Source organism: Ictalurus furcatus, chromosome 12, assembly GCF_023375685.1.
Source record: "Ictalurus furcatus strain D&B chromosome 12, Billie_1.0, whole genome shotgun sequence".
Classification (NCBI taxonomy): domain Eukaryota; kingdom Metazoa; phylum Chordata; class Actinopteri; order Siluriformes; family Ictaluridae; genus Ictalurus; species Ictalurus furcatus.
Genome location: NC_071266.1, coordinates 25,879,001 through 25,900,458, shown reverse-complemented (window position 1 = coordinate 25,900,458; position 21,458 = coordinate 25,879,001). Strand labels below are relative to the sequence as shown.

At 38.8% G+C, this 21,458-nt stretch overlaps 2 protein-coding genes across 2 annotated transcripts in view; both read left to right on the top strand.

The window, feature by feature from the left end:
• Positions 1-1,839, top strand: part of LOC128615529 (NACHT, LRR and PYD domains-containing protein 12-like) — a 69,806-nt gene extending 67,967 nt beyond the window's left edge. The window contains exons 14-15 of the mRNA XM_053637703.1: positions 608-781; positions 1,662-1,839. Of these exons, the coding sequence (XP_053493678.1) occupies positions 608-781; positions 1,662-1,839 (352 nt within the window). The remainder of the gene's footprint in view (positions 1-607; positions 782-1,661) is intronic.
• Positions 1-21,458, top strand: part of LOC128615528 (NACHT, LRR and PYD domains-containing protein 12-like) — a 298,796-nt gene that overhangs the window by 252,953 nt on the left and 24,385 nt on the right. The gene's annotated exons all lie outside the window — the stretch shown is intronic.

Here is a 21,458-nt window from a genome sequence, read left to right as displayed (position 1 = left end):
TTCAATGTAGACGCCCTTTTTGCGTAGAATTTCCAGAAATATATTCTTGGCATTTTCTCAAACCGATTTCTTGATGAATTTCTCTGAGATGCTTTTTAAACAGTATTAAAGGAGTTCCCACCTACGCTGGACTCTTATTGTCTGCTTTTTGTAATATTTTGCTCAGAGTCGTCTGTTTAAAAAAAGATTATTTTGTAAATAAAATGTTAGTTTTCTAATGAAAGAAATGAATACGTTGGCACAATTATATTTTTGTCTACAACACTCATTTCAAACATTTAATCACACACCTTCAGATCAAAAGGGTTTTAAGATCATGAGAAACATTTCAGTTGCGTGTCCACAAACTTTTGACCGGTGGTGTGTTACAATATTTTAGTAGTAGAAAAGTGATTCAGAGGATTTTCATGAATACCAAATTTCTTGTGTAAACACTCGTACAAACGATTTACCCGTTCATATCCAGTTTTATAAATGAGGCACATTGTTAATTAGAATAAGCAGATGATATTAAATCCTCATGTCATTCTGAATAATAAAATCCCACACATCATCTTTAAAGTAATGAAAATGTGTTGATGAAGAGTGTGTCATTGTGTCTCTGCAGGTTGCGTGGTTGTGATATCTCAGGTGAAGGCTGTGCTGCTCTGACTTCAGCTCTGAGATCAAACCCCTCACACCTGAGAGAACTGGATCTGTCTAAGAATAAACTAGGAGACTCAGGAGTGAAGAGTCTCTCTGCTGTACTGGAGAATCCTCACTGTAAACTGGAGAAACTGAAGTAAGATCATCTCTCTGAGAGTCACATGACCTGCTCCTCAGTAAGACACATTCTCTAATAGTGAGACTGAAGCAGAGGTTTTAGGTTCATCATCAATGTCCTGAGGAGGAAGATTGTTTCTTTTCACTGCACACTGATGATCTGTCACAGAGTCTTTGGGTCAGATGTACGTATGTGAGAAGCTGCAGCACAAAACGTGACTTGTTGCGACTGCAATGTGTCTAAAATTACTGTGAAATTTACTACAACACTGTAACTAATCACACAAACTGCAGCTCAGACACAAACTAAATACACTGTGTGTGATGCAGGGTGAAATTCTTAAAGTGGAAATTTTGTTCTGTTAGTGAGGATTCTTTCAGTACATCTGTGTCTAGCTGCTATGAACAGGGTTGCCAGATCTGTGTTACAGAAGCATATCTGAATAGACTAGCAGTATTAAACTTATGCAGTTTTCCTCAGTAGTGAAAACACACACACACACATTCACACACACACAAACACAATATGCACTAAAATGAATTAAAAATATGTCAAAACATTGTGTGTCATCATAAATAACGAGTGATTTTTAAAATGATTTCACTTTGATAATAATAAAACAGGGTCTAATGTTCTTCCAAGTCAATGGAATGTGTGTAAAATAACAGACAAACACATTCTGCATAAATAAAACAGTCAGACTTGTTCTTGTCAGTATTGAATAAACCATTTAAACATTCACAGTCTCACATGCTCTCTCTCTCTTTCTCTCTCTCTCTCACTCTCTCTCACACACACACACACACACACACACACACCACTCATTTCAAGATACACAAAGTATGTCTTGATGTTCATAAACTGAGAGTGTGAAGAGTGTGTCATTGTGTCTCTGCAGGTTGCGTTATTGTGGTATCTCAGATGAAGGCTGTGCTGCTCTGACTTCAGCTCTGAGATCAAACCCCTCACACCTGAGAGAACTGGATCTGTCCTGGAATAAAATAGGAGAATCAGAAGAGGAGTATCTCTCTGCTCTGAAGAATGATGAACATTACAAACTACAGATACTGAGGTGAGTAATGATATTTTCCCTCTTTCTGATCAGCAGCAGATTTTCTTCTCCACTCTCATAAAAGCGAATTAAAATCATCATCTTTGATGCCACACTGCTACAAATATTTTATTTAAGGAGTCCCTTTACTCTGACACTCCTTCCAGCACTCCACCTCTACACCGTGTCTTCTGTCATTCCTGTAAAGTTCCCCTCCGCTTGTTCTTAACGTCTGCACTTAAATACACGTGTAGAACAATAGATAAAACACACAGCAGTGATCACTGTTTTCAAAATAAAGCTCTACAGCCTGTGATTGTATAAGAGCAGTGATGTGATGGTAAATATCTGCTCATGTTCCTGTTAGATCTTGTGGAAGTTCTCATCTGTTCTAGCTAAATGTTCTAACAAATGTATTCTATAAGAATGAAGGACTGTTGAATGATTATGAACAGGAGATAATAATGTTTTCCTTGCAGCAGAGATGATTACATGCTGTTGATCATGAAGTACCACAGTCTAGTTTTTGGTTATTAATTCAGATATCTGTCTTTTAGATTTTACTAGACTACCCACATCTCTGCACTGAGTAGAACGACCTGTGATCCCTGTACAAAATTTCCTCAATCCCAATGAAAACCTGAGGGATTATTTGGAACAGCAGGTGAAAAACCACATGAACTCCAGCTGAACCCAGTCAGTGGAACACGGAGCTGAAACGGACAGGAACAGTTTCATGACATTGGTGGGATTCTCACCTGACAGGATTAGCATCTGAGGAGTTTATGTGAAGAAGCCCCTAGGAGACTCACTACAAGTCACATTTATCCCTCTGTCCTTTAGTTGGTATTTAATATAGTGTAGATCTTTTGGTTTCAGGATCAGATCTAATCTGTTCTTTATTTTCTCTGATATCTGATCCCCATTTCTTTGCTCGTATCAGCTGATCATACCCGGTATGGGATCAGTGCTATCTCTATTACTTGAGTATACACTACTTTCAGTATTTTGCGTAATTGTGTCAGTCAAATACAGTATATTTTGAAGAAATTAACATACAAATACACTAATAATACAACAATAATAACATTATATAAAGTTAGTTCATGTATTTAACGAAGTTTGTAGCAATACAATTCATTTTCTGCAACAGAAAATGTTATTTAAAATGTATGTCTAATAACAAACTATGTAAGAGCTTATTTGTTATATTATCTCTTATTTCTTGGTATTTCATGTGTAATACTTAAGAAACGGAATCATGTTCATGTTAACGAGCACTTATATACAGTATCTCACAAAAGTGAGTACACCCCTCACATTTGTGTAAATATTTGATGATATCTTTTCATGTGACGACACTGAAGAAATGACACTTTGCTACAATGTAAAGTAGTGAGTGTACAGCTTGTGTAACAGTGTAAATCAAATATAATTATGTTAATAATTAATCCGGTTCCGATGTATTCAAGATGTATTCCAGACACACGCACACACAAGTCTTTCCCATACATTGTGATACACTCATGAGTTAGGCCTAGGTCAAAAAGGTCAATGATAATTATTGCTGCATGTTCAATCCTATAGCTTTCCCATGCGTACAACCCCCCGCCCCCTCCCATACACAGACACGCACACGCCCACACGCACGCACACACACACACACACACACACACACACAAACGCTCACACACACATAAGGCTGATGAAAAATAAGTAAATGATTAATAATGAATAATAATGAACTTCTGTACACATCCAACCAAAATATGACACACGCATACACATATATACACACACACACACACACATACCCTGTCCAATCAGAACAAAAGAAATTAAAATTGCTCCATCCGGTAGGTGTCGGTAAAAGCACCATAAGTTTATAGAAGAAGAAGGCCTCACCCACCCTCTAGGTTTAAAAATATTCTGTACATCGAAGATCGTGTGTGAGCTTACAGCATGGCTTGCCCTAATGCACCGGGAAAAAAAAACTCACTCTTTTTTGTGAAGATTACAAAAAACATTTAGAGCATGAAAAGATTCAATATTGGGTAATGTCAAACAGATGTACAGCCGGATTTTTTTTTCGATGCAGAAAAAGGAACCATTGTGCTTTTCAAGTTCTCCGTCCTGGGTCAGATCCACTGGAGCTGCGCTACTGAGAGCGTAACTTTTAACGAGTGTGACTGGAAAAAGTTCAGAAAATGGTGCAAGGATTTTGACTACATTATAAGAATGGACTTATTTTCCCCGGATGCGTACAGGCGTAAATGGAGCAGTACATCTCTGCAATGCAAATACCGCATCCGAGCATCAAATTTCTCCAAGAACCAGGTTTCGCTGCACTGTGTTGCTGTATTAACCAGTGATGACGCACCTGATAACAAAGAGAACTGTGAAGTGAGGTTTGAACGAACCAGCTGGCACGATCCACAACACTACTTCCATCAAATCGATGAATTATTCCAAAAATTTGGAAGAGACAAAGAAACAGCGAAAATAAAAGTAAGGCTGGAAGATCTCTTCTGAGATCGTCAATATAGTTCTCCTGAGCAGAAACTCCACCTTCCCAAGTCTCCTCCCATATGATATATAATTGAGTCTGAATACATATCGAGTCAATACATTCTGAGCATCAACATTTGATATGGCTTCTGAACTCAGACCCATTTTCTACAACTCGGATGCTTCCCTGATGTATGATGATGTGACCAGTTCAGGTTTTGAAGACGGCGAAAACCTAGGAAAAAGAAACCCTACCTATCTGACAAAAAAACAATGAAACCAACGGCTGTATAACCAACACTGTGCTAGCCATCATATGTGCAGTTATGGGAGAACTGTTGAACAGAATTATCTAACAAGATCTGAAGGACAACTGCCACGGTTGCGCGATCGATCATCCGAGTCAACTCCAACACGTGTGTTTGTTCGATCCTGAAGAGTACTATCTGCACCTAAACACCTACAGATTGCTGAAAAAATTGTTTTAATACACCTTGGCAAAAGGTCTGAAATTGTGTGGGATCAAACACACTCCATCCCTGGAAAAAAATTCAGGGTATCGCTGAAGCCATCGTGTGTGAATGGCAAGTCGAGCCTTACATCTAAACCATACTGAACGAGGTCAAGGAGAAAACCAAAGACATTTTTAACGAGCAGGTGTACGAAGACGTTGTGGACTACTGGACCTTTCACTCATCTCTGGAACCTGCTGACACGCCGCCTACGTGGGAAACTTCAAAACAAGCCACATCTATTCTGACTGCGAGAAAAGCCTGAAGCGAAACAAAATGCTGAAGACATTCGTAAATAGAGTGTGTCCTTAACACGTTGTGTATATCAAGTTTTATCTTACATGTATTGCTCAAACATTTGAATGTAAAACTAAACATGTGTCTAAACCTGTGTGTAATAAATTGTTTAGAATGGAAAATGTTACTTTGATTGAATATGTAATACCAGGTTCACGTGTTGAGATAAAAAGTTTAATCTACACTTGCGTTTGATCATTGTTGTCTTGACACTCGAAAATGACTGAGCGATTGATGAAGAATATATATATTATACACCATCAGAATCTGGCTCGTACGGTGGCATTGACAGTTTGCAAAGAGCTGTTGTTGAAAAAATAGGTAAAAGAGCTAATGATACTGAAATGAAAAAACTGGTTAGCAGAGCAGGATGCGTACAGTCTACATAAACCAGTATCTACAAAGTTTAAAAGAAACGAGGTTTTTGTAAAGAACATCGATGAACAATGGCAAGCTGATTTAGTCGATATGAGCAACCTGTCAGAGAGCAATGACAACGCGAAATTTATGATCACGTGCATAGATATTTCATCCAAATATGCCTGGGTACGTGTGTTACGAAACAAGACCGGATTCGAGGTAACTAAAGCCTTTGATTCCACTCTAAAGAAAGGTAGAGTTCCCAAAAAACTACAAATGGACCAAGGGAAGGAGTTTTTTAACAAAAATTTTCAAACATTAATGAAAAAACATGACATTGTTCACTTTGCTATGGGTACGGGACAAAAAGCATTGGTGTGTGAAAGGTTCAACAGAACGCTAAAGTCCAGGATGTGGAGATATTTTACTGCTTTTAACACAAGAAAATACATCGACGTTGTCCAGGATCTGATTCAAGCGTACAATCACAATTACCATTCCAGCATCAAAATGAAACCCGCTGAGGTCAACGACGCCAGTTCCTTCAGAGTATTTAAAACCCTCTACGGACTGTTCTCACCTAAATTAAAGAAACTAAATTTCAAGTTTAAAGTCGGTGATATCGTTAGAATTTCCTGTTTCAAAAGACATTTAGAAAAAGGATACGAGCAAAACTTCACGGATGAATATTTTACAATCTCCAAACAGATACAGAGAGATCCCCGGTATATAAATTTCAAGACTATGATGGTGAAAAAATAGAGGGAACATTTTATGAACCTGAGTTACAAAAGGTCATTATTTGGAAGGACAAGACGTTTAAAATTGAGAAAATCTTGTCTGAAAAGACCAGAAACCAGAAAAAAGTCTGCCTGGTGAAATGGGTGGGGTGGCCAGATAAATTTAATTCCTGGATTCCGGTCGAAGACGTAGTTAACATCACAAAAGGATCGTCATGAACAAATCTGAAATCTATATTCAATAAAACATGGAAGAGTGCGGGTTCTTTGTGACGCTTCCAAGCTACGCGTCGCTGGATATTTACCCTAAAAAATAAGATCGCTCACTACACTACTAAATTCGCCAAACCAATCGATTTGAACAGGATATGGGAAGTCTCGCTCGCGGAGGTTCAATATATCCAGAGTTGGTACTTGTTAACAGAGGAAAGTAGTTATATCATACACTTTCTGTCAAACTGTCAATCAAAGTAGTGTGTTTGATAATTTATGGCCCTCTGTGCTTCCCTGACTGGCAGGTCTGTAGGGGTGGTGAGGTGGGGTAACCCTATCGAGTGTATCAGGGGGTCATATGTTAATGAGTTTGGTTTTTGGGGGGTGAAATACGTCTGAAAAGAAATAATGTTTTTAATATGGGGATATGTTTGTGTTACTGTGTGGCGTTATTTCGTTTGTGTAAACACATTGTTAGAAAAGCATGATGTTTGAATGTGTACATATACAGTGAGGGAAAAAAGTATTTGATCCCCTGCTGATTTTGTACGTTTGCCCACTGACAACAGTGGGCAAACGCTCTTTGGTCTTGGCCATGGTGGAGAGTTTGGAATCTGATTGATTGATTGCTTCTGTGGACAGGTGTCTTTTATACAGGTAACAAACTGATATTAGGAGCATTCCCTTTAAAAGTGTGCTCCTAATCTCAGCTCGTTACCTGTATAAAAGACACCTGGGAGCCAGAAATCTTTCTGATTGAGAGGGGGTCAAATACTTATTTCCCTCATTAAAATGCAAATCAATTTATAACATTTTTGACGTGCGTTTTTCTGGATTTTTTTGTTGTTATTCTGTCTCTCACTGTTCAAATAAATCTACCATTAAAGTTATAGACGGATCATTTCTTTGTCAGTGGGCAAACGTACAAAATCAGCAGGGGATCAAATACTTTTTTCCCTCACTGTATGAGTAGAATATTTGTTTTGTGAAAATAATGAAAACAAGTGTTGATTCTGTTCTTAGGGACCCCGGTTTACCTTTGAATAAAAAGTTTAGGAGTTAAAGCGTCTTTTTTAAAAAAAAAAAAAAAAAGAATCTGTTTAAAAGAATCGTTTGTATTACATACATTCTAAACACAAACCTTTAGGATGTAAAAATGGTTAAAAGAGCTGTTTAAAAAGAATACATATTACATTACTTCTAAACAAAGATCCTCACGAGGTAAAAATGTTAAAGTGCTGTCTAAAAGAATCGCTGTAATGTTTAAACTAGGAGATGATTTTTTTCCAGAGATGTCTTCCATTCGATGTGTAAAAGCAGTAATGAAGTTAAAACGAACCCAACCTCTCTCTCGCTAAACCCCGCCCACACATTCGTGTTTTCAGACACACCTCTCTCTCTCTCTCTCTAAACACACCCATCCACGTGTTCTCATCGTAGCCAGTACGTTCTGTCAAAATGTCAATCATGGCGGTAGAACTAGAGGGCTAATTTATAGCCTCGTCCTTCTCAGGACTGCGTTTCTCTAGGAGTGCTTAATTTATGACGCTTTGTTTCTTCCTGACCAAGAGTTTTTTATGACCAGGGGGTCATGGTGTGTTCCTATCAGCTTGTTTATGATAATGAGTGTCTGTGGGGGTGTTAATGGCTTTACGACACACCCTGCAATAGGTGTGCTTTATGTTTAAAAGTGGGGTCAGTTACGCAGAAGTCTCTAAGATCTCGGCTGTGTATCAGAGCGCTGTGTAATTTTAGGCGAATCGTCGATTCTCGTTTCAACTCCCCGCTAAAGTTATTTTATTTTGGAGAATACATCAAAGAGGAGATGGCCGTCTATCGTAACAGTAAGTGTTTAATTATTATTATTATTATTATTATTATTATTATTATTAATAATAATAATAATAATAATAATAATAATAATAATATTACACATTGTTAAGAATGTTTTTATTTATAAACGAATTTATGGGTTTGTTGTGGTGGATAAAACAAGTATCTAACACTACAGGTGATGCTGACATTGTGTCTATCCATATTCAGGCTGCAGAGGTTTAGCGGGGTGGTGCTGGCCGTCCAGATAAACTGCCAAAAATTCTAGATCATAGTTTTTAAATGCGAACGGATTTTTATTATACGAGCCTGTAAACGCGTCATTATCAACCATAGCCAGAACAACGGATTTTAGTAGAGTTCCTAAGAACAAGTTTTCTTGATTACAAACACATGAGCCTACAGAAATGGAGAAGTTTTTCACACATACTCTGTCGATGGGGTATTTGGCTGGCGTCGAGAGCAATGCTTGTGCGTGGCCCAATCTCACACCTGGTGATACCGACACTTTTCACAAACAGTGAAGCTGACACGATGTTTAGTTTATAGGCCACAGCGTCGCTCCTCATCAAACAGAATTCATCTTTCGCCCTCGTCATGCGAATTTTAATGTCCACGCTGTTAAGCATTAGTTTTTCTTGAAAGAATATGTCACTGTGAATGGGGGCGAGTAGTTCAACAACGTTGCTGGCGTTGGTAAATGCAGCTCGTTTGGTCAAACCTTTATTACCACCAGCGGGGTCCGTTACGTCCATGTGACCGGCCGTGTCTTTGTAAAAGAGCCCCGCTGAGAACAGCGTTTCAAGAGCGTCTTTACCATAATTGGTGAGACACTCTATTATGCATCGATAAGGATATGTGTTGGAACTCTATATATTATGGATATATTATGGATTTGGCAATGTTAATAAGTCCCACGGGGGCTCCGTCTGCTATGTCTGTGCCGTCTGCATTAGTGATTTTGAGACGTAAAAAAGCAAGGGTGTTGTTTAGGTCCACATAATCCTCTCCAGTCCCCGCTATAAAAAAAAAAAAAAAAAAACTCCAGAGGCGATGTTTCTGATATTGCTGACAACGGTGGTACTTCTATATATGTATTTTTTTCAATAACGGTTTGTGTTAATGGTACTGTGAATAGGTCCAGTTCGGTTTTTAAGCATTCTTCTGACATATTGTCTAGTAAAGACATGGTCTAAAATATTGTTTTAATGCAGGACTTTGGTCTTTTTGCTGTAGAGCTGGCTGGTGTCTTCTTGTGCTTGCGTTTTACAACTGACGATTTCTTGGTGTTATGCTTTCTTTTCTTTATCGTTTGGCCACTCCTCCGAACCCCTGGCGCTCTAGATGCTCTTCTGCGAGCCCTCACAGCTAGTCCGGACCCGTCGTGAGTATTGTTATTGTTGTTATTGTTAAACATATGCGATAATGTATTGCTAACAACATCGCTTAGTATGTTTTTTGCTGCTGGTTTAAGATGTGGTTTGGCTATTTTAGCATAGGAATGGCCATTCTAAAGAAACATCTAAACACACCCCCTAACCCGGCTCCGTACATAACTCCGCCCCCTGCATAACCGGGGAGCCCATTCCCCGCTTGATCCTGGTAATATTGGACATAACGCAGAGGGTCTGTGTGGTGATTGTTGAAATATGACATTATTATTATTTATTATTATTTAAACAAATTGTTTCACAGGTCTAAAATGCAGCTTGGCACACACCTTCCCGTAACTGAAGCGCACGTCTCGATTTTGATCGTCTTTCACCTGTATGGTTATCTCACTGACGGACGATTTATTAACCGATACGTAGTGTGGGGTGTCGTATCTAACACTAACAATCTTGTGGTTCTCCCCCTCTATATGTACACATCTCAGTAGCGGCACGTAGAAATCCCCCACGTTCTGGTATCCTATGATATCGGTATAAATATACATACTGTAAAACCCCGCATTAATGTCAGCCTGAAAAGACGCATAAGTCATGCCAGATCTTTCAACAGCATGGTCCGTAGTTTCAATAGCAACCCCCGGTTTTAATCCTAAAATATTGGCCACCTTTCCATAAAATGTCAGCGATGTCTTCGGAGGGCCTTTGAGAAAATGTTTATTTTTAACATGGTCATAGCCGAGACTCGCCGTTGTGTCAGAGTCGCGTTGATCTCCCTGATCAAAAAAACGACGTCATCATAATATCCAGTCTTTAACCTGTAAGATGCGTTTGATATACTGCCTTCAATATTATATTCGGTGTCCCGATTCTTTGTCTTCGTTGTTTCACCATAGTTGAAAATGAACGTAGCATCTTCCTCATTAAACGACAGCGGATATTCATATTCGATTAACCCGACTTGCCATTCTCCTTTTAGATTGATAGTTTTCGATAATGGAGTTGTATAACACGAGATGCGATTTTCCAAATAAACAGTCCTTGAGGCATTTCAGGGAAGCGTTATATAAAAACCACCCGCAGTCATGGTTGGATTTTTTTTTTTTACGAGGTTTCGTCTGTTTTTATGGGGTTCTGTACATCGACCAATTCTTTCTGGTCACTCCACGATGCGAATTTTGAGGGCCATCCGAGCCATCTAATCAAAACCACTGTTTTTCGACCTTGTTTCTTCTTGTCTAAAATTTTTTCCACTTTAAATGTTTTGTTTTTGTTCACAAATATTTTTTGTAATTCCTCTTCATAAAAATCACCATCGATGACATCGCCGTCATAATCACACAATCTATAGACGGGACGTTCGCGTGATATGCATTCTGTTATAGTGAAAAACTCGTGCGTATAGTTTTCTTTATAGCCTTTTGTGAATAGACCTCTTACTTTAGAAATTCCAACAATGTAGCCAGCTTTATATTTAAATTTAAGGGTTACGCCGGGGCCATCTTTAGATGCATATAGGTTTTTATACACAGCAGATTCATTTTCTTTGTTCACATCAATAGGTCTCATCTTAATGCTCCTGTGATAGCTGGCATTGTATCCATCCGTGATGTCTTGTAGAATATCGATATAGCGTTTGGAGTTTGCAGCAGTTAAATATCTCCACATCCGCCCTTTTAAGGTTCTATTAAAACGTTCGACGATGCACGCTTTTAAATCGGTGGCTGTTGCAAAATGTATGTTGTACTTTTTTGTCATGCTTTGAAAATGTTTATTAAAAAATTCTTTCCCATTATCTGTCTGTAGTTTACAGGGCACCCTGCCCTCAACCAGTATAGATTGGAAAGCTTTAGACACCTCGACAGCGGATTTGTTTTTTAAAACCCGAGTCCACGCATATTTACTAAACATGTCTATGCACGTCAACAGAAAATGAACGTTGTCGTTTTCTTTGGCGTATGCAGACATATCGACCAGATCTGCCTGAAACTGCCTGAAACTCCATAAACAAAAACACGATTTCTTTTGTATTTTAACGGTGTAGTTCTGTATAGCGTGTAAGCAACGTCATGGTATTTATTTCAGTAAAACATCATAAACGTTATCATACATCATCGAGGGAGTGTAGGAATTTTATACACATCAGTGTTTTTGTCATCCACATACGCTATAAATGTGTCGATTATTTCACAGACAACTGTCTGGTAATTTCTCGACAGCAGAATTTTACACACATCATACACATATGTACACAAACATAAAATGTCTGCAATTCTAATACGTCTGCCACATTCAGTCACAAGATCTAGTATTGTTGTGATAGAAACCAAAATCGGATCGCATGCGTTAATACACAAATGTAACAAATCAGTCCAATTGCACACCGTACATCTAACGATACACACAGGGCTTTGGAGTCAGGAAGTAAGCGCAGGAGCGCTGTCTTTATTCATAAACAAACAAACAAAAACCAAACACAGGGAATGCGGTCTTTACGGAATTAGATACGAGTAAACATGAGACTAAAGTCGAAAGCAGGAAACAGGACATGGAAATGAGACCGCCAGCATGCTAAACCTACATGCTACACCGTTAACACCGGTATCTATCACACTGGCATCTACGTTACAAATAATAATCCCACGCGAGGGGTTTAAATAGCCAACATAATTATACTAAACCATGGACACCTGGGGCAAATCAAAGACATCCTCTAACCTAAATCAGTACTCAAGCAGGAAGAGAACGAATCAAAACACAAGTCACGTGTCCACTTCACCCAGGTCAGTCACTTGTCTGCGCGACGCAGTGCCATCTGCCGGCGGTGGCGTAACAGTACCTCGCACAAGACATCTGATTCACGAGATTTGTTAGACGTCTCGGGTCAACATCGCATCCGTTTACAGCTACGGATACACCAACATAGTCCGTAAGGCATTTGTACAATAGACTGGACATCTCGCGGCTAATACGACGTTTAAGCAGACTCTTTGCTAATCCTGTAGCGCTGCACACATTCCCCATCTCAAACGGCTGGTGTGACCCCATTCCAGCTGTCCATGGCGTCATAGACGATCTGCTCGCAGCTGACATCCACAAGTTTCTCTCTGACCTCGTTAAGCCTTTGCATGATGTACACTTCATCGCGCAGCTCGTGTAGGACGGCATCCACCGATCCTTGAATTCTCTGGGGTTAACCCGCAAACCAAACCCACTCAATGCTTGAGCGATGAAATGTTTAAGTCCAGGTTTGATCAGATCACGTGATAGTTCCTCAAAGTATTTGTCAAAGAAATACGCGTCAGGTACGAACAGACAGGAGTGTCTAACCTAACTTGGATGATCCACTTCGCAACCCAGACAGAGATCTTTCAGTTTTTTATTGATAATATGTTCAAGAAGGACCACGACTGTCGCTTTTATAATCTTGAACGCGTCAGATGGAATACAGCCGTCTGTGTCATCAACACCAATGTAGGCCGAGGCGCCAGTTAAAGAGCCGCTGATTCCGTACGGAGTTGTGAGGAAACTTAGGTTGTGATATCCTAACTCTTTGCAGAAATTATCTAGCCACCTGTTGTCATATGTTTACGGTGGGGATTCTAGCGTTGTCGCGTTGTCGTCAGGCAGAGCCGGCGCTGTCTCCGGGGTGTTACTGTAACAGGCATATGCAGAATCTTGAGACATCTTCTTAATATGTGTTTCACTGTGACACAGACCAACCCGTTTTAACCATCGCAGTATGAGGGCGGTCTTAAGAGAGTTTCTCCGGAGTTGGTAACGTCCTGCTCGGGGTTAAACAATAGCTCCTTTACAAGGTTGCCCCCACAAAGATTTTTTGACAAACTAATACATTGTTGTTTTTTTCTTGGAGCAAAAGTTAACTCTTCATGCTTTTCATCAGAGTCTCATATAGGTGTGATGCAGGCTCAGACTGTCTTCTAGAGATATTAGGAGTACTTGGAGTAGCCATTGTATGAGATAGTTGCAGACTGTCTTCTGTGTTTTAACCATAATGTCTTAAGACGCTATTTAAAACCCCATTAACACCCCCACAGACACTCATTATCATAAACAAGCTGATAAGATCACACAATGACCCCCCTGGTCATAAAAACTCTTGGTCAGGAAGAAACAAAGCGTAATAAATTAAGGGTACCTACAGAACTGTCGGCCTGAGAAGGCAGGGCCATAAATTTTGATTTTCAAATATTTAAGTGGCATACCAATATTTTTAAGTGATCTTGGTCTGTTTCTCCAAATAAATGGGAACACTTTAGAAGACTCGGATTCACTGGAGTTATTGATTGTGCTGCATTTTAAATTCTGGTCACTTTGGACCTACAGAGCTGAGATACTCTTCTGAAATGATTTGTATTCAGCAGCACAATGCAAGTCAGACCAGTGTGGTAAGGCATGAGGGTGAATGAAGAGAGAGATGTATTTATTGGGACAACTGTTCTTTAATTGTGCTTTCACACCAGTATTTTTGGTGTTTGACATCATAAACATTTCAACCCTTTTCTGTGACGTATGCCAAACAATTTGTGTCTGTAGTGACAATATTCGGTTACATGTTTGTAGTTTTCTCCATATTTATGGTCTCATTTGTTTACATTTTATCAAGCTTGTATTATTATATCTTTATCCTTTTTGAGAAGATAAGAAATTTGGGCTTACAGATTATTCTGAAAATATTTTGATGGGAATATTATATTTCCATCCATTATTATGCATGAAACGGTTATTCTTTATAATTATGATGATTATTTTGGTTTAATTAAATAAATATATAAATCACCTTATGTTGCAGCCTGACCAACAGTGTGTCAGTTTAAATGGTGGGTGTAGAATGTGATGTAGCCCAAGTTTACATGAGGATGTATGTCTTACCTGTATCTTTTTCATTTTTCTTTTCCAGCAGTTTCAGCATCGGACTCGTTTCCATCCTTTTTGGCCTCTCCTTCACTTGCTGTTTGGAAATCATCGCTTGCATCTGATTCAGCAACTGTCATTCTGCATTTCTGTTTCGTGGCTTACATTTTGAACCCTTAGCAATAATAAAAGTTTTCCATTTGTGCATTCAAGTTTGTTTTTCCTTGATTTAATGTGCTTGTGTGGGTATTTGCTACGTGACAATTGTTTATTTCACAGTACTTCATATATGGGAGTATGAAAGACTCTGCTACTTATAAACATTGTGTCATATTAATTACAGTTTTTAATCAGTTAATATATAACTGCACAAGGGTGGATTCTTTCACTATTGCATGAATATGTGCTCTGTGATTTAGATTATGAAGCACACATTAAATTGACAGTATTTAAATGTCACAGTAATGGTGGGGAAAATGATTTAATGAAAAAAATACGAGCTGTTGGATCTTTTTATTCATTTTAAGAAGAATAGAATGGTTATAGTACAAATATGAACAGGTTTAGTTGGATCTTTGTAATATAATCAGCAATGGATCAATATAAAGCCATGTTTTACAGAATACTGAGTAGTTTCTAAACCAATATTAAGAAAAATATTTGTTCCATAGTAGCTATGAATTATCATTATTAGTAAAACCATAGCAACCCAAAATAGACGTTTTTTTTTTTCTATTTTCACTATGGTTTATTTGCACTAAAACCATAGTAATGTCAATCTGCTAAATAAAAACATGGTTTCTGCATAAAATCCATTATCAGAGTTAATTTAAGGGATGTTTTTAAGGAATAACCACATTCCTTAAGGTTAAATCCATGGCTTTGTCTGCCAGCGAACATTATAAACCAGACCAAATGCGGACCTAAGTGGATGTTCGCCAAGTCCGGGGGACGTCCCCTGTTTGCTGGGATGGTGTCTCGTGTGGAGTTACTGAAGGCTGAGGAAGAATTGAGGTGTTTTTTGTTGATGTTTGTTTTCAAAACACTTCCCTAAAACCCACAGTATGGAAAATGAGCAAAGAATTATATAAGAATCTTATAAAACCCAGTAAACCTTGAGATTATTACTTGTCACATTACAACAAAATAAAGCTATAAATATGAGAACTTGTATAAAACTGAACAACCTGAATTTTTTTTATTAATTTCATTAAGATTTTTATTAAACATAGACCTTTACTTTCATTAAACAGATTTATTATTTATTGTACGCTCATTTTGTAAATGTTAGCAACTATTTATTTATTTATTTATTACTCCGCCTCCATTCTCCCTCATTCAAGCTAACCGGAAGTGGCTCGACAGGAACCATCTCCTGTTCTGCTGAGGACTTCACTCTGCCCTCCTGCTGGTGCAGTGAAAGTGAGTTCCGTTTCATTCCTCCTGACCGCCAGAGGCAGTGCAACAGTAGTGGATGATCGCAGCGCCAGACAGATAGGTCGAGAAGATAAATACCAACGAGGTCACGTGGTGACGTGAGCTGAGCGGAAGTGATATAAACCAGTGGTTTTCAAAGTGGGCGCCGGTAGGGGGCGCCTCAACAATTTGGTGTGCCCATCCCTCCCACTAGTAGGTTTTCTCTTTCTCACTCTCAGACACACACACACACACACACACACACACACACAAAATCAATTCCTAATGTAATGTAAAGATGTAATTATTAATTAAAAAATATATATTCTTCTGAATATATTCAGAAGTCTGTATTTTTAATGTGTTTTAAAGACATCTTGCAAAAGGGCGGCCAAGGTCAAATGTTAATGCCATTTGGGGGAACTTGCCCTGGAAAAGTTTTGGAACCCCTGATTTAAGAAACAGCAGCTCAGCTCTCCACCTCTTCCGCTTTCGGATTAGGTCGAAGTTTTTCATCACATCAAATGCAGCTTTCTCGGAGCAGCGATAATTCGTCCTCCTAAGCTGTGATGATACATTTAGCACTGCTCTTTTGACTGGTAACTTGTTTATTTTCCGGAATGTTCACACTAATAAGTACAGGCTTTTCTTCTACACACTGTTGATTATTTACATTTTTCAATAGTTCCACTTTCACTCTTTTCCCCCTCACAGCTGGATTTGCATGGAGCCATTCAGGACAAGGAGAGAGATATGACTTCCTTTTCCTCTTTTTGGGTGGAACCGCTAGGCCTCTCCAGTTTTCAACTGCGTCTTCATCTGTTGGATGGATGTTTGTGACAGTGTCAGACTTCCCAGAACAGGAAGCATCCATTTCTGCTTTTCTGTCTACACGGCAAGTTGTGGTGGGTAGTGGATTGGCTCCTGTGATGATCACTGTTGCAACAGCTGCATCTTCTTCACCTTCTTCACCTTTTTGTTTTGCAGAAAAAATTCACATATTGCCCTCAATGAAGGACAAATGTCTAGCAATGAATCGATCCACCCGAATAGGCAAGCTTTCATGCTTGAAGAGCCCACATTTGATATTTTTGAGCTCTGCTTCAACATTGGCTGAACTTGCGGTGATGTTGGTGCTTCGGAAGTGAGGGATCATTACCCCTGTCCAGAGTGGTAAGTAACTTGCAAGCCAGATTATACTGGGAATAATCTCAGGGAGGAAGTGCATATTATCATGATCACCATTAGCCATGGCAAGTGACCTGCCCTCCTCACATATGTCTCTCACCCACTGCCGTAGGTCTGTCTGTGTTTGGTCAAATGGATGCACTTCTTCCAGGTCCTCACCCTCTACATCTGGAATGATTACACACTCTTCTGCAATTCGGGCTTTCAGGTATTTCTAGCATCTTTCTGATATAAGGGGGGCTCCAGAGCTATCATTGTCCTCTGCTTAGCTGAGAGCCACAACAGTAATACTGCATAGTAGCTCTCTTGCACTGTCCATGGATTGTGACTTGAGAAGCTGTGCCACTGACCTCACAAAGAAATCTTTAATGTGATGTGATTTTTTTCTTCAAGCAGTCCCACTGGCAGATCATCTTGATGCATTGTACAATATCAACCCGAACAAAACAAGGTGGCACTTTTGCTGACACTTTACCGAGTAAGACACCACAACACTCATTGATGTAGGTCTTCAGATCAGGATAAGGAGTAAAAGCCTTGACCAGAGCTCCAAGAAAAGACGGAGAAAAGTCACTCACAACCTCTTTTGGAATTGGTGCACCTGCACGTATCCATTGTCAGCCAATGTGTTATTGCATTAACATTGTGTCTCTCTGACAGCATTTGAACCACTGGGACACTTGAACTCTCATCCCCTGCCAGAACACCCTGATATAAGAAGATATGGCCAGACATGCCATTTGGTCTCTGTAGTTTCCTCACCACTGAGCCAGTTGCATCAAAACTCACAGTGGGGTTAGTAGACTTCTTTGATAATGACTTGTACATAAACATTTGTGTTTGACTCACAAACGTGACAGCAGAACGTGTCCAGTCCAATGTGTTTAATGCTACCACTGTGAGGTGCACTACATTTTAACATCTTTTAACAATATTAACAAAATTGTGTATTCCCTTTTTTGTGTTTTAGAGAACTTGTTTTTATATTTAACTGTTTCGGGCATGAATTCAATCCATGTCTGAAATGGAAGTTGAAGATCAAAAGTCCAGCAATCTTTTGGTCTTGGGGAAAGGGACCCTGGCTCAAAATCAGTGTAATCACTACTGCCACTTGTTTCATGATCACCTTCATAAATAAACCCTAAAGCAGTCCAGATGTTGTGTCTGTTCAATTTAACAAAAGTATATAGAGCCTTTTCAGTGATCTTGTTCTCTAGATTGTTTTAAGCTCTGTCCAGATGCTCTGATTAGGAGTAGCTATGTTGCCATTTTGGACTATGGCCTCTTTTGATGAACAAAGGACTGTGAAAATTGAATCCCTGTCGACCGGTGCTTTCTTGGGCATCTGGCATAAGCAAAACATAATTACCCACTGAAATAATCCTGATGCAAAAAATGTCATACACTGTAAACTTGTTTTCATGCATTACGGTATTTGCCAGAATACAAGGAAAATATAGTAATAATATATAAGGATATTATATCTTATATTAGAACCAATATTGTAGTTATTTTTTTTTATAGTTTAATTTTTATTGAACATTTCTGCATTTCTGCTAAACATTTCTGCTAAACCTTTCTGCTGAACATTTCTACATCGCCTTTTCTCTTCTGTCCTCCCCTCCCTTTCCCAAATATTCCATTGAGAAGAAAACAAAAAACTAATTGAGCAACAGCAGTAAACATTCACAGGTTTTTTTTCTTTTTATATAAAGGAAAACAAAGTTAAAAATATTGAAAACCCACAACTGGTCGCTGGTTATAAAGATATTGTAAAATCCAAAACAACAGGCACAAAAATTTAAGTGGGAAGTGTCTGTAACTCCATAAAGTATACAATAAAGGGATGCCATTTATGAAAAAACTTGTCCGTACAACCATTCACTGTATATCTTATTTTCTCGAGTTTCAGAAAAAACATCACGTCCTTTATCCACTGGGAGATAGATGGGTATTTAGCAGACTTCCAATGCAACAGTCTTGCTATAAGGGATGTGAAAGCAATAACATCCTTTTGTATCGAGCTCAAAGGAACCGAGGCTTCAGGAATCCCAAATACAGCAATCAATGGGCAAGGCTTTAAATCTACCCTAAGAATAGTGGACATGATGGTAAAAAAAACAGACCAAAAACCATGGAGATCAGGGCAGAAAAAAAAACATATGGCCAAGATGACAGGGAGAGCCATGGCATTTATCACACTTGTCCTCTACATCCGGATACATCACAGACATTCTCGACTTGGACAGATGGACTCTATTTAAAACTTTGAACTGTATAAGTCCAAGACAAGCACAAGAAGTGGTAGACTGTATCCTCCCTATAGCATGTTCCCAACACTCCTCACTTATCTGTATTCCTAACTCCGTTTCCCACGCATTCCTAATTTTCTTACTCGACTCACTACCTAGCGTCAGAGTAAAATCATAAATCCTAGAAATCATTCCTCTCTGATATGGATTATTTGAAAACAAGCTTTCCCAAGCCTGTTCAGGAGGTGCAGAGGGGAAATCAGGAAAAAAATCTAGAAACGAAGTTCCGTATATGAAAATACCGAAAAAAAATGCATCAAGGGGAGATCATAAGTGGATGCCAAATTGGCAAAGCTATCAAACACACCATCGGAATACAAATTTCTAACTTGTTTAATACCCTTGTCATACCACACTGAAAATGTGGAGTCCAAACACGATGGGGGAAATAGATGGTTGTTGACTAAAGGACACAAAGAGGATGCACCTCCAAATTTAAAACGCTGTCTAAATTGATACCAAGTCAAGTGTGTTGAGGACAACAGGGTTATCTGTATATAGGGAGAGTTTTGTAGGTAAAGAGGAGTAAAGCAAAGCAGGTAAAGAGGATTCCCTACAAGATAATTCCAATTTAGACCAAGAAGATCCAGGAGATTGAACCCAGTAACAAAGTTTATGGATGTGTGCAGCCCAGTAATAGAATTGAAAATTGGGTAATGCAAGTCCTCCACTAAGTTTACATTTCTGCAATAAAGATTTACTAACCCTTGGTGGCTTCCCTCCCCAAATAAATGTACTAATTATATTATCCAATGAATTGAAGAATGATTTTGGGAGAGAAAGAGGCACTAGCTGGAACAAGAAAATAAACTTCGGTAATATATTCATTTTGACGACATTGATCCTGCCAATTAGGGAAAGGGGTAAGTTACCTCAACTCTGAATGTTAGATTTAACCTTTGAGATAAGGGGAGTGAAGTTAGCTGATAAAAGATTAGATAGAGAACGTGTCACGTTGATACCGAGGTATTTAAAACCTGACTGACTAAATCGAAACAGTAGATCTGACTGTTGGAGAGACAAAGCTGAAGTATTGACAAGAAAATAGTCACTTTTAACTAAATTTAGTTTATAACCAGAGACAACACCAAAAGACTCCAGAACATCCAAGACAGAAGGCATAGAGGCGATGGGATTGGTTACATACAATAGCAAATCATCAGCATATAGTGACAATTTGTATTCTACACCGTAACGAACTATTCCTTTAAAACAATATGGTAATGTTGACCCTTAGATGCACAACGTATTCAAAAAACTAACATGGGTACCATGAGCAGCTGTAATTAGCATTTCATAGCTCCATTAGCCATACTAGTATTAACAATGAGTTTTCTGTTCAAGAAACATTGACAATTTTAGCTCTTTGAATGCTGTACCATTATGGTTAAAGTTAACTAACAATATTCTAACTGACAGTGTTAAAAAATTGTACTTACACTGGCCAGAATTTTGATTTAGTAACTGTGTCGACTTTTCCTATACTAACAACACTAATTTCCACAAGAACACCGTGAACAGAAGTGTCACTGACACCTAGTGGTGGGAGTGAAGTGTAACAGATTATTCTCCTTGTAAATAAATGAAAAGTTCAATCATGAGAGACCAGTCAGTGAAGTAAAGAGAACTGTTTATTGAACAAATGATGATGTGATTTGTCTCGAAAAAGTCTTCGGCAGTTCGACTCTAAAAGGGTGCTCACACCGAGGAGATTTGCGCCTATAAGTCAAAGTCTAATATTTTATAAACGGAAGCAACACAAACGAAACTTTTGTCGGCACAAACCAGCACAAACGAAGCACAAACGATTGAGAGTATTTTGAATGAACTTGGAGCATGGGGGTGACCCCAGAATGACCTATAAATATTCTTTTAATATCTCCAAATCCGAAGCAGCACAAACCAGCACAAACGATTGGGATTATTTGGGGGGAATTTGGAGCATGCTGGTGAAACGTTTTATGACATTATGACTTTATTGTAACTATCTTTCTCATATTAG